Below are 11,733 nucleotides of genomic sequence, written 5' to 3'. Positions count from 1 at the left end.
CTTGCGGTAGCAGTGCGTGAGAGACGACGATAGTCTGACGAGCAGGCTAGGCGGGTGGTGTGGCGGTCGGGGCAGGGCGGGTTGGCGCGGGCGACGCTAGGGCCACGGGCCATGGGTGCGGGCGACACCTGTGAAGCGGCCGACGACGAGGCGAGGCGGTCGAGCGTGAGAGAAAGGAAAGGAGAGAATGGAGGAAGAAGACGATGCGCGCGTATAAATCCTAGCTTGGCGCTAAGATCTGTGACACCGAGCTGGATGGCCACGTGGGCTGTCCCGTCAGCCCTGGATGCCACCGTGGCAGCTACCTCAGCGCTATAGGCTGACGGCGAGATGTGTTGTCTCAGGCATAGGGTCAAAAACGACATTAAGTGTCTAAAGTTTTAAACGTAATTGTTTTTCAAAAAAATGGACTAAAATACAAACAAATTCGGGGAGCTAGAACCGGGCAGATGTTTAGCTGGGCTTCTTGCGCAAATCAACCTGGATGCAGGTCGCGGCGTCGTGCGTGGCCTTCTCTGGCGCACGTGGCCTCTCTCTTCTCCGATCCCTCCCTCTCGCACTCGCGGCGCCGTCTTCCTTACATTACCAGCCGCCGCCTAGGCTTCGTCGCCGGTTCCGCCGACCGCCGCCGCTTCGTGTTCACCTCAGTCAAGCGCCCCCGCCGCCCCCCAGGTCGGGGGGGCACAGCCTTGGGGCGTGCGCCCTCGGCCCCGTACGGTCGCCGAATCTGGCGGATGCGCCGCGGATTCCTCCTCGCCGCTGCCGCCGCGCCGTCATTCATGGCGAGGCGTCGCCGGGTGGTGCCAGAGCCATAACCCATGCTATTCAACATCCCACACTGCAAATCACAAGCTCCTGTAACCGTCGCCGCCGCCGCCGTCGCAGCTATCTCCAGCCCCCGCTTCTCCTCCGCGTCCTTGCCCCTGCCGGCGCTAGTTCCGCCGCCGCCTCCGACTCCGCTGCCAGAGGAGAGCCCGTTCGCCGCGCTCCTCGCCTCTGTGCCCCCGCCGCCGGAACCTCTCCGCCAAGTGCTCGCCACGGGCGACGTCCACGCTGCGCTCCGCGGCCTCCCGGGCCTCGCGCGCCAGCTGTTCCGGTGGGCGGAGGCCACCCCGCGCGGCTTCCCCAGCTCCGCCTCCGCGTTCGCGGCCGTCCTCGTCCCGCTCGCCCACGCCAACCACATCCGGACCGCCTACCCCGTGTCGCTCCGCGCCCTGCGCCTCGGTCTCCTCCTCCCTGTTCTGTCCCTCCTTCTCTCCACTCCCCTCTCTTCCGCTCTGCGCTCCCTAGTGAGCCTCCTCCTACGCTTGTCCACCAACTTCTCGACGGAACGCGATACTCGCCACGCCACGCCCGCCGCCTGTTCGACGCTGTGCCTTGCCGCCTTCCGCCTGGTGACCTGCCACGGCGTGGCCCCTGATGTCAGGGACTGCAACCGCGTCCTGCGTGTGCTCCGTGACGCGGCCAGGTGGGACGACGTCCGTGCTGTATACGGAGAGATGCTCCAGCTCAGGGTTGAGCCGACCATTGTCACGTACAACACTTTGCTGGATTCTTTCCTGAAGGAGGGGAGAAAGGACGAGGCTTCCATGCTGCTCAAGGAGATGGAAACCCAAGGAGGTGGTTTCTCGCTGAATGATGTCACGTTCAATGTGGTGATTAGTTTCTTGGCCAGGGAAGGTCATCTGGAGAACGCGGTGAAGCTGGTTGACAGTATGCGGCTGTCCAAGAAGGCCTCATCCTTCACTTATAACCCACTTATCACTGCGTTACTTGAAAGGGGTTTTGTACGAAAGGCTGAGGCTTTGCAGATGGAGATGGAGAATGAGGGCATTATGCCTACAGTGGTGACATACAATGCCATCATTCATGGGTTGCTTAAATGTGAGCAGGCAGAGGCCGCACAGGTGAAATTTGCGGAAATGAGAGCGATGGGGTTACTGCCAGACGTGATCACATACAATTCGTTGCTAAATAGGTATTGTAAGGCAGGTAATTTGAAGGAGGCTCTCTGGTTGCTTGGCGATTTGAGGCGTGCAGGTTTAGCACCGACAGTTTTGACATATAACACTCTTATAGATGGTTATTGTAGATTAGGTGATTTAGCGGAAGCTAGGAGATTGAAAGAGGAAATGGTAGAGCAGGGGTGCTTTCCTGACGTTTGTACATATACAATTCTCATGAATGGTTCACGTAAGGTGAGGAACCTTGCTATGGCAAGAGAGTTTTTTGATGAGATGCTAAGCAAAGGTTTGCAGCCAGATTGCTTTGCCTATAATACAAGGATTTGTGCGGAGCTAACCCTAAGTTCTACTCCTATGGCTTTCCAGTTGAGGGAGGTGATGATGTTGAAAGGAATATATCCTGATACAGTAACATACAATGTTATTATCGATGGACTGTGCAAGACTGGTAACCTGAAAGATGCCAAACGTTTAAAGACGAAGATGGTCAGTGATGGTTTACAGCCTGACTGTATCACATACACCTGCTTGATTCATGCACACTGTGAAAGAGGACTCCTAAGGGAAGCAAGGAAACTTCTTAATGGCATGGTCTCAGATGGTTTGCAACCCTCAGTTGTGACCTACACCATATTAGTTCACACATGCTGTAGAAGAGGAAACCTTTATTCAGCATATGGTTGGTTCCGGAAGATGCTGGATGTGGGAATTGAACCTAATGAAATAACATATAATGTGCTCATACATGCACTATGCATGACAGGCAGAACTCTGTTGGCTTTTCGTCATTTTCATGAGATGCTGGAAAGGGGATTAGCGCCAAACAAATACACATATACTTTATTGATAGATGGGAACTGTAGAGAAGGTAACTGGGCAGATGCAATAAGATTGTATTTTGAGATGCATCAAAATGGTATTCCTCCAGATTATTGCACACATAATGCATTGTTCAAGGGATTTGATGAAGGCCACATGTACCATGCAATCGAGTACATGGAGAATATTGTTTTGGGGTGAATAAATTGTCCTGCTGGCCTTGCATCACAGATATTTCGTGTAAGAACTTTCTCATGTATTGCAGATTTCTCGTCATCAGCGTACCATTATTTAGCTTTGCTCATTTCTTCAAACATACTTTACTCGGAGATGATATGGTGTTTGTGGGCAAGGCAATACCTTTCGTAAGGGAAAGGAAAAGAGAGTTTGAGACAATGTTCTCTGATTTATGTTGCTGGGTGCTTTCAAAAGGATAGTTGTGCACACAAATATCTCCTCTTGCTGCTCAGGAGATCATAGATGGAGTTTGGGTGGGTGGGTGGGAACTGTGAAAAGATGAAAAACAAGAGTCTGGAACCATGATCTCTTAGTTAAGAAGTTGGGTGCTTTCCAAAAGAATAGTTGAGCACAAGCAAGCCTTTCTCTTGTGGCTTAAACAGTGTCAGAATTCTTTGCTTGGCATTATACTCATGGAGATAATTTTTTTTTTAAATGGAAACTGGATGGAAGGAACACGCTCCGGTTTCTGAAGATCTTGCATGATATTCTGCTCTTTTGTTATTTCCTTTTGATTATATGTACTGGAAACCTGACCGCCATGAATTCCTGATACCAACTATGTCAAATAGTAAATGGCTGTGGGGCTTCTGTGACTGAGCTTTCTTCAGTTATACGTAGGATTTCTGGTAAGAACATTCCAAGAATCTTCTGTAATAAATGATTATTGTATCACCAATTTTGCCATAGGCATGTTACAATATATTGACATGTCATATATGCAGTGCTCATGGACTGAAGGTTTTCATGATATTATCATGTCATGCTCCTAAAGTACGACAATTATTTACCCTTTTGATTGCCTCTTGGTGTCATTTGTATTTTTTATTCTGTTCACTGTTTTTTTGCCTCTTAGCGGATTCACTTATTATTTAGGTCACTAATACAGTCTGAAATGCACACTTGACATTGATTTCTGAATATCTATACTATAATGCTAGTAAATTTATCACGGTGTTGATGTAATTTTGATTATGATTCATTGATGTTTCCATCTCACAAAACTGAATACCTTTAAATATAGTACTCCTTCTGGTCTGGTTTATAAGGCATAGTCTGACATGACACAGTCTTCTAAAGTATACTTTGACCATTCATTTATGTTATATTATATTGTGTATGATTTTAAACTTATGATCCTTGGATAGTATATCTGATTACAAATCTAATAGTATCAAGTTTGTATTACAATAATTAAAAATGTTTGTCAAATTATTGGTCAAAGTTTATAAAGTTTGATTGTTGACATATACATAAAATTCCTTATAAACTGGAGCGGAGGGAGTAATTATTGAATTTTGATTTTTTTTACTACATGCTTTTGGGATGACATAAATTTTGGACCAGAGTTATGGGACAAGTACTGATGGCACGCATGTAGTCTTAACTACTTGATATGATGTAGAAAAATAACTTAAGCTGACAGTATAGGTATCATATTTTGAATTAGACAAGTCTTGATGCTGCATGATTACTACCTCAGGGAAAAAAAAATAAAACTAATTAGTTGTTTGCAGCTGAAGTCTCATCATTTTGAAAATATCTACTGTCAACAGCTGAGGTCTCTTCTCCTACCCAAGAGTGCCTTGAGATTTCGTTTGGCCCATCTATCTACCAGCATGAACATATTTTCACATTGTGGGACTTATGATACTTGATTCATGGAAGGGAAGCTTCTTGATACAGAACTTTCAATTTGATGAAACAGACCGGTAGTATTTATGGGACAAATTCCCAACTTCCAGAAGACAAATAAATCACGGTGGGTTGATTCACAAAGACCTTGTTGCCTTGATTTATTCTGAAAAAAAAGAAATAGCAAATCAATGTTATGTCAACATATGTTAGAAAGGGGCATGTTATGACATTGCTTTTGGTCAACTTTGACTACAAATATTTCATTTTTTTTTCTTTCTGTAACTTTCACGTTAATATATTGTTGTCTCTATGGCATGAACACATAAGAAGCTCATCTTTGTCTTGCGTGTTCAATCTACAAGCTCTGTGAATTACTATTTTGTGTGCTACAACCTTTATTCTATGTTTTATATCTGAGGCTGTGATTTTTCTCAATAGTTCTTGGCATTACCATCATCTTCTGAAGAACCTCCATATCATGCCCACAGAATATTTCAGGGTGGCGCATGGCTCTTGCAGCAGAGGGGAAGGTGTATTGTTTGCAATCCAGGGGGCAGAGGGTCCTCTGCTCTGGCACAATTAATTTCTTGAAGGCCTGCCTGGACATTTTAAATGTGAAAGAAAGCCACCAATAGTTGATGGTTGGGACGATTAGTACAGCATATACAGCTTTACTCTGAAATCTGAGTTGCATATTTCATTAACATGTATTTGGTTGTATCTGTGTGTTTGCCTGTGAGGTATATACCGGAGGCGTCTCCAAATTGAGTATCCTCCCATCAAGACCCACGAGACATGTAACTTCTGCCCAAGATCCAGCTGGTCAGCAAGCTCTTTGTTATCCAGTGCTTTGCTCTTGACATCCCTCCTTGTATTTGGGTCACTTTTCCCATACTCAGCTCTATCAAAAGAAACTAATGACGTGTTTGGTTCGATGTAATGTAACGGTATGGGACTTCTTAGGGTATTTGATAACGTTACATGTGTTTGTTATAGGCTCTATTGGAATCACATACATTGGAATCGGATACCGCTGTATAGAAAACTCAAACCCTTCCACCCTAGCTGGAATCAATCGCCCGGGTCGTGCGATTCCGCTGAAAGCTCTCCTGAATCGGCGCCGCTCGAGCCTTCCTCCTCCTCGCACGCCTGTGCCGCACCGCCACCCAGTCCTCCCTCCTCCTCGGACGCCAGCAGCCGGTGCCAAGTCTTCGCCGCCGTCCAGTCTTCGCCGCCGTCTAGGTAACAAATCTCTCAGAGTTCGTTCTCTCTGAATCTCGAATTTGCGATGGCCGTTCCCTTTGAATCTCCCAGATTCCGTTCTCTGAAGTCTCTGAATCGAGCAGCAGCCGGCGCCGTTCTGCCTCTGAATCTCGAATTTGCGATGGTCGTTCTCTCTGAATCTCCCAGATTCTGTTCTCTCTGGATTCTGTTCTCTCTGAAGTCTCTAAATCCAGCAGCAGCCGGCGCCGTTCCGGTGACCACTGGAACTTGCGATGGCCGGACCTCAGGCCTCTGCCTCTCTTGTTGATCGATGAGCTAGGCACTGGCCTCTGCTCGTTGCCACAGCTCCACTAGCTAGGCTCTCTGCTCTGCGGCGTGCTGAACTCATTGCTAGGCTCCACTAGCTAGGCTCGTTGCCACGGCTCCACTAGAAGGGAACTACCGAACTCTGCTCTGCGGCGTGAGCAGGAAGCTCTCGATCGGATGAGCAGTGATTTGTTGAGGATTTGTTGGAGGTGGTTCACGGATCCATGCGACGGTTGAGAAAAACTGGGAGAAAGCAGTGAGATTGATATCTATATCTACTTGATGTGTCTTTTCTTTTGGATTGGAAGCTCACTTCGTCAATCCAAACCCATGTTGCACTGCACCCACAAGTGGTTGGGCTGATGAAATTGACCGGCTGGTCCTCGCCTATATTTTTCGTGTTCCAAAATATAAGAAATTTTACTATCTCCTGGTCCACTGTGGGATCAGCTGTTTGATTCATTTTACCTCTATGCTCTGTTTAATTTATTTGATGTGTATAATGATATCCAGATTTATATGAAACTCATTTGTTGACCTCTAGATTTATCCTCAAGAACTCGACCAAGAAATATGGCATTTAGGGGTATCTTGAGTTCTCTCCTTGTCACGTACTATTATGTCTGGTTGCTCATGGGATTAGCATATAGAAGAAAATGTCTGAGAATAGAAAGAAGGTTAAGAAATAGAGAGCGTAGGATGGAGAATTTAAATGAACTCATTCATGAGAATGATAGAAAATGTATTAGTGAGCTTCGTATGGATAGAAGAACTTTCTTTATTTTGTGTGAGATGCTTAGAGATGTTGGTGGGCTAAAGGCCACACGCAATATGACCCTAGAGGAGATAGTGGCTCATTTTTTGTATACATTGGCTCATCATTTGAAGAACCGAACAATTGTAAGGTTTTTCTTTCGAAGCGGCGAGACGGTTAGTAGGCAGTTCAACTTATGCCTTCTAGCTGTTCTAAAGTTGCAACATTTGCTTCTTAAGACCCCTGACCTAATTTCAGAGAATGGCACAGATAATACTTGGAGAAACTTTAAGGTAAATACATAAAACTTTAAGGTTTTTCTTCAACTATAAATAGACGCATTGAAGTGATATTTCTTTTATGACATATTTGTAGAATTGTTTGGGTGTGTTAGATGGAACCGCTATCAAGGTAACTGTGCCAACACATCTAAAAGGAAGATATAGGTCGAGGAAAGCGGACATTGTGGCAAATGTATTGGGTGTTTGTGCACCCGATATGCAATTCATCTATATGTTGCCTGGTTGGGAGGGTTCAGCGCATGATGGTCGTGTGCTGCGTGATGCTATCTCGAGGCCAAACGGATTGCGTGTCCCTCAAGGCGAGTTTTATTTCAATAACTTCTATTTGGTTTGTTAGTATAGTGTTTTAAGTGTGGATATTAACTTGAAAATATCCTTTTAGGTTGTTATTATCTTGTTGACGCGGGTTATACAAACGCTAATGGATTTCTAGCACCTTATCGAGGTCAGCGGTACCATTTGGGTGGTTGGACAGTGCAAAATCCACCACATAGTGCCGAGGAGTATTTCAATATGTGTCATGCTCGAGCAAGAAATATCATAGAGAGGGCTTTTGGAAGGCTTAAAGGGTGATGGGCGATTCTTAGATTCCCTTCATATTTTCCTATAAAGACGCAATGTCGTATAATAATGGCATGTGCCCTTTTGCATAATCTAATTTTGCAAAAAAATGTCTAGAGACCCTATGGAAAGTGAGGAACAATCGGTGGTAGATTCTGAAATGCCCGAGGGAGAAGTTGGAGAACCAGAATTCATTATGGGCATCTCCACAACAAATGCGTAGAGTACTTTTCGAGACACTCTTGCACAGGGGATGTATAATGCTTATAGGGCTTCTCATTGATTATTTTTCATGGTACTTTTGATGCTTAAGTACTTTTCATGGTTGTATTATTATTTTTGACTATATATGTGTTTCTAACTTGTCACCATTTGTATACAGAATGGACATTTCGGAGGGCTCTATTGCTGTTCGTGGTAGGGGGAAAAACAAAAGGAAGTGGATCCCTGTTGAAGATGATGAACTGATCAAAGCATTGGTTGATGTTTCTTTGGATTCGAGGTGGAGTGATGGGAGTTTTAAGAATGGTTACACTTCAGTACTTGAAGTTCGCCTCGCAGAAAAGCTACCTGATTCAAGAATTTCTGCAACTCCTCATATCGATTCAAGGTTAAGATACTTCAAGACAAAGTATTCTGCTTTGGAGCAGATGTTGAACAAGAGTCGGTTCACATGGGATCCAACCAAGAAGATGATTCAGTGCGAGAAACAACAATATGAGACACATTGCAAGGTACTTTTCTGTTGCTGACTTAGTGTAGTACAGTACAATACATATTGCATGCTGCTCCATTTAGATTAGGGATGTTCATGCTCTTGTGCAGAGAATGGCTGGACCTGCTGTGTTACATGTAGAGACAGACATTATACTTTTCCAACCAGTTGAATGATAATTGATCAGTTATAATTGTACAGAGAACGGACGGGGTACATGTAGAGACAAACATTATACTTTTCCAACCAGCTGAATGATAATTGATTAGTTATAATTGTAGCGAGAATAGACGGGTTTTTATAATTGTATAGAGAACAGACGGGGTGCTTGTGTGTTGTGTTACAACCAGCTGTCAGGGACTATCCCAAGCTCTCTACAGAAATTATAATTGTACAATTATACTTTTCTATGTACAATTATAATTGTATAGTTATAATTTTTCTAGTATCTGCTAGTGATAATTGTACAGTTATTTTTCTAGTATCTTATATATAATTAATCTATCTGTTGGTTATGATACTGAGGTTAAATTGTACATTTATGTCAGTCTTGTATCTGTTGGTGATGATGTGTCTTTGTTTTTTCACAGAATAATCCAGATGCAAAAGGGTTGTATGGAGTCTCCTTTCCTTACTATGATGAACTCTCAATGGTATATTCCAAGGACATGGCCACAGGTGAAGGTGCGGAAGACATGACAGATGCTGTTAAAAACTTGGAAGAAGAGTTAGTTTGTGTAAATGCTAATGATGAAGAGGTTGGAGAGGATATGACATCTGTAGAGACACCGAGGCGTTCTGTTGACTCAACATCATCTAGCTCCAAGAAACGGAAGAAAGAGTGGAAAGGAATGAAGACCGCATCAAGTGACCTGCTTCTTGACGTGTTCAATGAAGTGAGTGGTGATCTGAAGGTTGCCACCATGTCAATTGGAAAAATGGCGCAAGCTATGGATCGTGAGGCATCCAACCAAGAGAAGGCAAGGGATGAAGATCCACAACAAAAGCTAAGAGAGAAGGCGATCAATGAGGTCCGAAGACTTGAATTTACTGGCTCAGAAATTATCAAAGCAGCTATTGTGTTTGTCAGAATGCCAGATCAAATGGGGATGTTGTTTGCACTTCCAAAACCACTGAGGAGGGAATACATTGTTGACATGCTACGTGGTAACTAGAATTTTGTTTGTAGAAATGTACATGACTAGTTTTGATATTGGTTTAATTCGCTAATTATTTAATTTTTGCTAGATGAAGCAGCAAGGAGAGAGAGAGGTCAAAGTGAAGGTGCTAGTCTTGCTGTTGAATGATGGAGCTTTGGAAGTTGCTGTTGGTTTAGTTGGTCTCAAACTTTTTAGCTTTAGTGTTCTTCATATGTTGCTGTTGAATGATGGTAAAAACTGAAACTTTATGATGTTGAATGTTGTTGAATGTTCCCGAATGGTATTGAATGTGGCATTGTATCTGTCGGCAGCTTTCAATGTGGTTTGTTGAATGTTAGCTCTCAATGTGGTAAAACTGAATTTTTATGAGTTTTGAATGTTGTTGAATGTTCGTGAAGGGAATGATGGTAAATACTGAATTTTTATGTTCACAAATAACGTTGAATGGTTTCTTATATCAAAAGTGTATTGGAATCAAAAAATGTTACAAACTCACATTCTTAATTTCATTACGTTACACTGGTTTCCAAAACAAACAGTGTATTGAAATAAAAAAGTATTATAAAACTCAACCAAGCAAAGCATGCAATGGTATTCATTGATTTGGAATCCACCGCTTTTTAACTTCCATTACGATACCATTACCCATGGTAAACCAAACACTATGTAAGTACATTCCCAATTCCTCCATAGGCTCATTTATTGGCAAAGAAACCAGTAAGCAAAATATGGAGAGAAACCAACATTTCACTTCAATGTCCAATGCTCTGTGACTGCTTTACCTTGGGAAACAGGCAGGGTAAAGTCCTTGGTGCCTTCAAATGCATAGTCACATAAAAAAACTTGTCTGGAGAGGGAAAACCGTATTCCCGATATTATATTAATAACAGACCGAAATATGGTCCTATCCGAGAAAACTCCCGAACCCTGGCCCCCATCACTAACGGGTTGATCAACTGTCCACTTTGCAACGAGCTAGTCGAAGGGTGGTGCGTCGGATATCGATCCTTGAGAGCAGGCTTGAGAGCGGACGAGGCACAACGAGGTGATTTGTGAACTAAGCCTAAAATTCGTCCTCGAGGGGATTGAACCCGGGATCTGAAGGTGCTATTCGGAAGCCTTAACAATTATGCTAGAGGCCTTTTCACATGCATAGTCACATAAAGCGGGTTGAATGCTTTCAACCCTCGACTTTGAACTTTGGTTCGTTGTCCTAGGTCTAGATTCACGGATTCATTGTCGATCTTAAGTGTAAAAATATCTTCCAAGTAGCATACCATGTTGCTCGCCCCCAAACCTCGACTATGTCAACCCAAAAACATTGTGACTATATTCAAATGCATGTAATGTGGATCTTGTAGCTGGCCTTGTCTTTCTGATTATGTTCTCTGCATGCAACGTAAGTTTTCCATCCTTGAGGGCTAGTTTGGTGGAAAAAGAACGGGAAGAGGTATATGAGGGAGTAATTCCTTTGCTATTCAATTGAATAGCAAAGGTGAATAGCAAAATAATTCCTCCTCCATAGACCCCCTCCAATTCCTCCTCCACCAAATCAGCCCTGTCAGATGATGCCCACCTGGTGAGCCGTTTTAGACCTTGTTTGTTTTACACGATTACACCAGCAATCGTTCCAGGTGATTAAAAATTATATAAATTAAAGAAACAATCCAGTTAAAAACAATTCCGGCCTCTCTCAAAACCGAAGGGTCTCTTAGGACTGATTTGGTGAGCAGTGAATTTGAGGGGTCTATAAGAGAGGAGTTCTCTCCTCATAGATCCTCTCTAATTTTCTAGTCACCATACTTGTCCTTACAGAGTTGCCGGAATGCCCAGCCGAGGAACACTTTTTCTCCCTCGAAAACATAGGAGAGCAGCCGAGGAACACAATTGGCAGAACAAATACTAATTTACGAGCCATTTTCTCCAGATCTGGTGCTTTCAGATGAGCGAAGACAGAGTGGCATGGAAAGCATGCATTGTTGGCTGTCCTTTATCATTGCGTAGTGCTGATCTGTTAGCAACAGATGGCTTCCCATCCATCCTGCTGTACTTA

At 43.8% G+C, this 11,733-nt stretch overlaps 3 protein-coding genes across 10 annotated transcripts; 2 read left to right on the top strand and 1 right to left on the bottom strand.

Annotated features, from left to right (window-relative positions):
* Positions 1–448: 448 nt before the first annotated feature.
* On the top strand, positions 449–5,720 carry LOC103654346 (pentatricopeptide repeat-containing protein At1g22960, mitochondrial). Of its 8 annotated transcripts, none has more exons than XM_008681188.4 (4): positions 449–3,649; positions 3,746–3,794; positions 4,577–4,782; positions 5,147–5,720. In XM_008681188.4, exon 1 carries the CDS (start codon positions 819–821, stop codon positions 2,982–2,984), a length of 2,166 nt encoding a protein of 721 aa, XP_008679410.2. In that variant the 5' UTR covers positions 449–818; the 3' UTR covers positions 2,985–3,649; positions 3,746–3,794; positions 4,577–4,782; positions 5,147–5,720. The 8 variants fall into 8 exon arrangements, with proteins under 8 accessions (XP_008679410.2, XP_008679408.2, XP_035823378.1 ...); XM_008681186.4 differs by having other exon boundaries at positions 4,538–4,782; XM_035967485.1 differs by having other exon boundaries at positions 5,097–5,709.
* LOC109945900 (uncharacterized) lies at positions 4,647–5,642 on the bottom strand (the record flags this gene model as incomplete). The annotated part of the gene is made up of 3 exons (XM_020552285.3): positions 4,647–4,823; positions 5,091–5,341; positions 5,392–5,642. Coding segments are annotated over 3 exons (660 nt in total), but the record flags the coding sequence as incomplete, so codon positions are not given.
* Positions 5,721–8,008: 2,288 nt separating the features above from the next.
* On the top strand, positions 8,009–9,913 carry LOC103654345 (uncharacterized). Its single transcript, XM_008681181.4, has 4 exons — positions 8,009–8,100; positions 8,188–8,539; positions 9,111–9,687; positions 9,769–9,913. The coding sequence occupies exons 2-4, from the start codon at positions 8,189–8,191 to the stop codon at positions 9,825–9,827; spliced, it is 987 nt and encodes a 328-aa protein (XP_008679403.1). The 5' UTR covers positions 8,009–8,100; position 8,188; the 3' UTR covers positions 9,828–9,913.
* Positions 9,914–11,733: the final 1,820 nt, after the last annotated feature.

Source organism: Zea mays, chromosome 4, assembly GCF_902167145.1.
Source record: "Zea mays cultivar B73 chromosome 4, Zm-B73-REFERENCE-NAM-5.0, whole genome shotgun sequence".
NCBI lineage: Eukaryota > Viridiplantae > Streptophyta > Magnoliopsida > Poales > Poaceae > Zea > Zea mays.
The sequence above is the reverse complement of the archived record's forward strand: the minus strand, read 5'-3'. Positions and strand labels throughout refer to the sequence as shown.

What these genes read in the sequence shown, in the direction of transcription:
- LOC103654346 (XM_008681190.4), top strand. Translation starts at nt 819, where the DNA reads ATGCTATTCAACATCCCACACTGCAAATCACAAGCTCCTGTAACCGTC.
- LOC103654345 (XM_008681181.4), top strand. Translation starts at nt 8,189, where the DNA reads ATGGACATTTCGGAGGGCTCTATTGCTGTTCGTGGTAGGGGGAAAAAC. An exon ending in AATATGAGACACATTGCAAG is followed by an intron (nt 8,540 to 9,110) that starts GTACTTTTCTGT and finishes GTTTTTTCACAG; the next exon opens with AATAATCCAGATGCAAAAGG. An exon ending in CATTGTTGACATGCTACGTG is followed by an intron (nt 9,688 to 9,768) that starts GTAACTAGAATT and finishes AATTTTTGCTAG; the next exon opens with ATGAAGCAGCAAGGAGAGAG.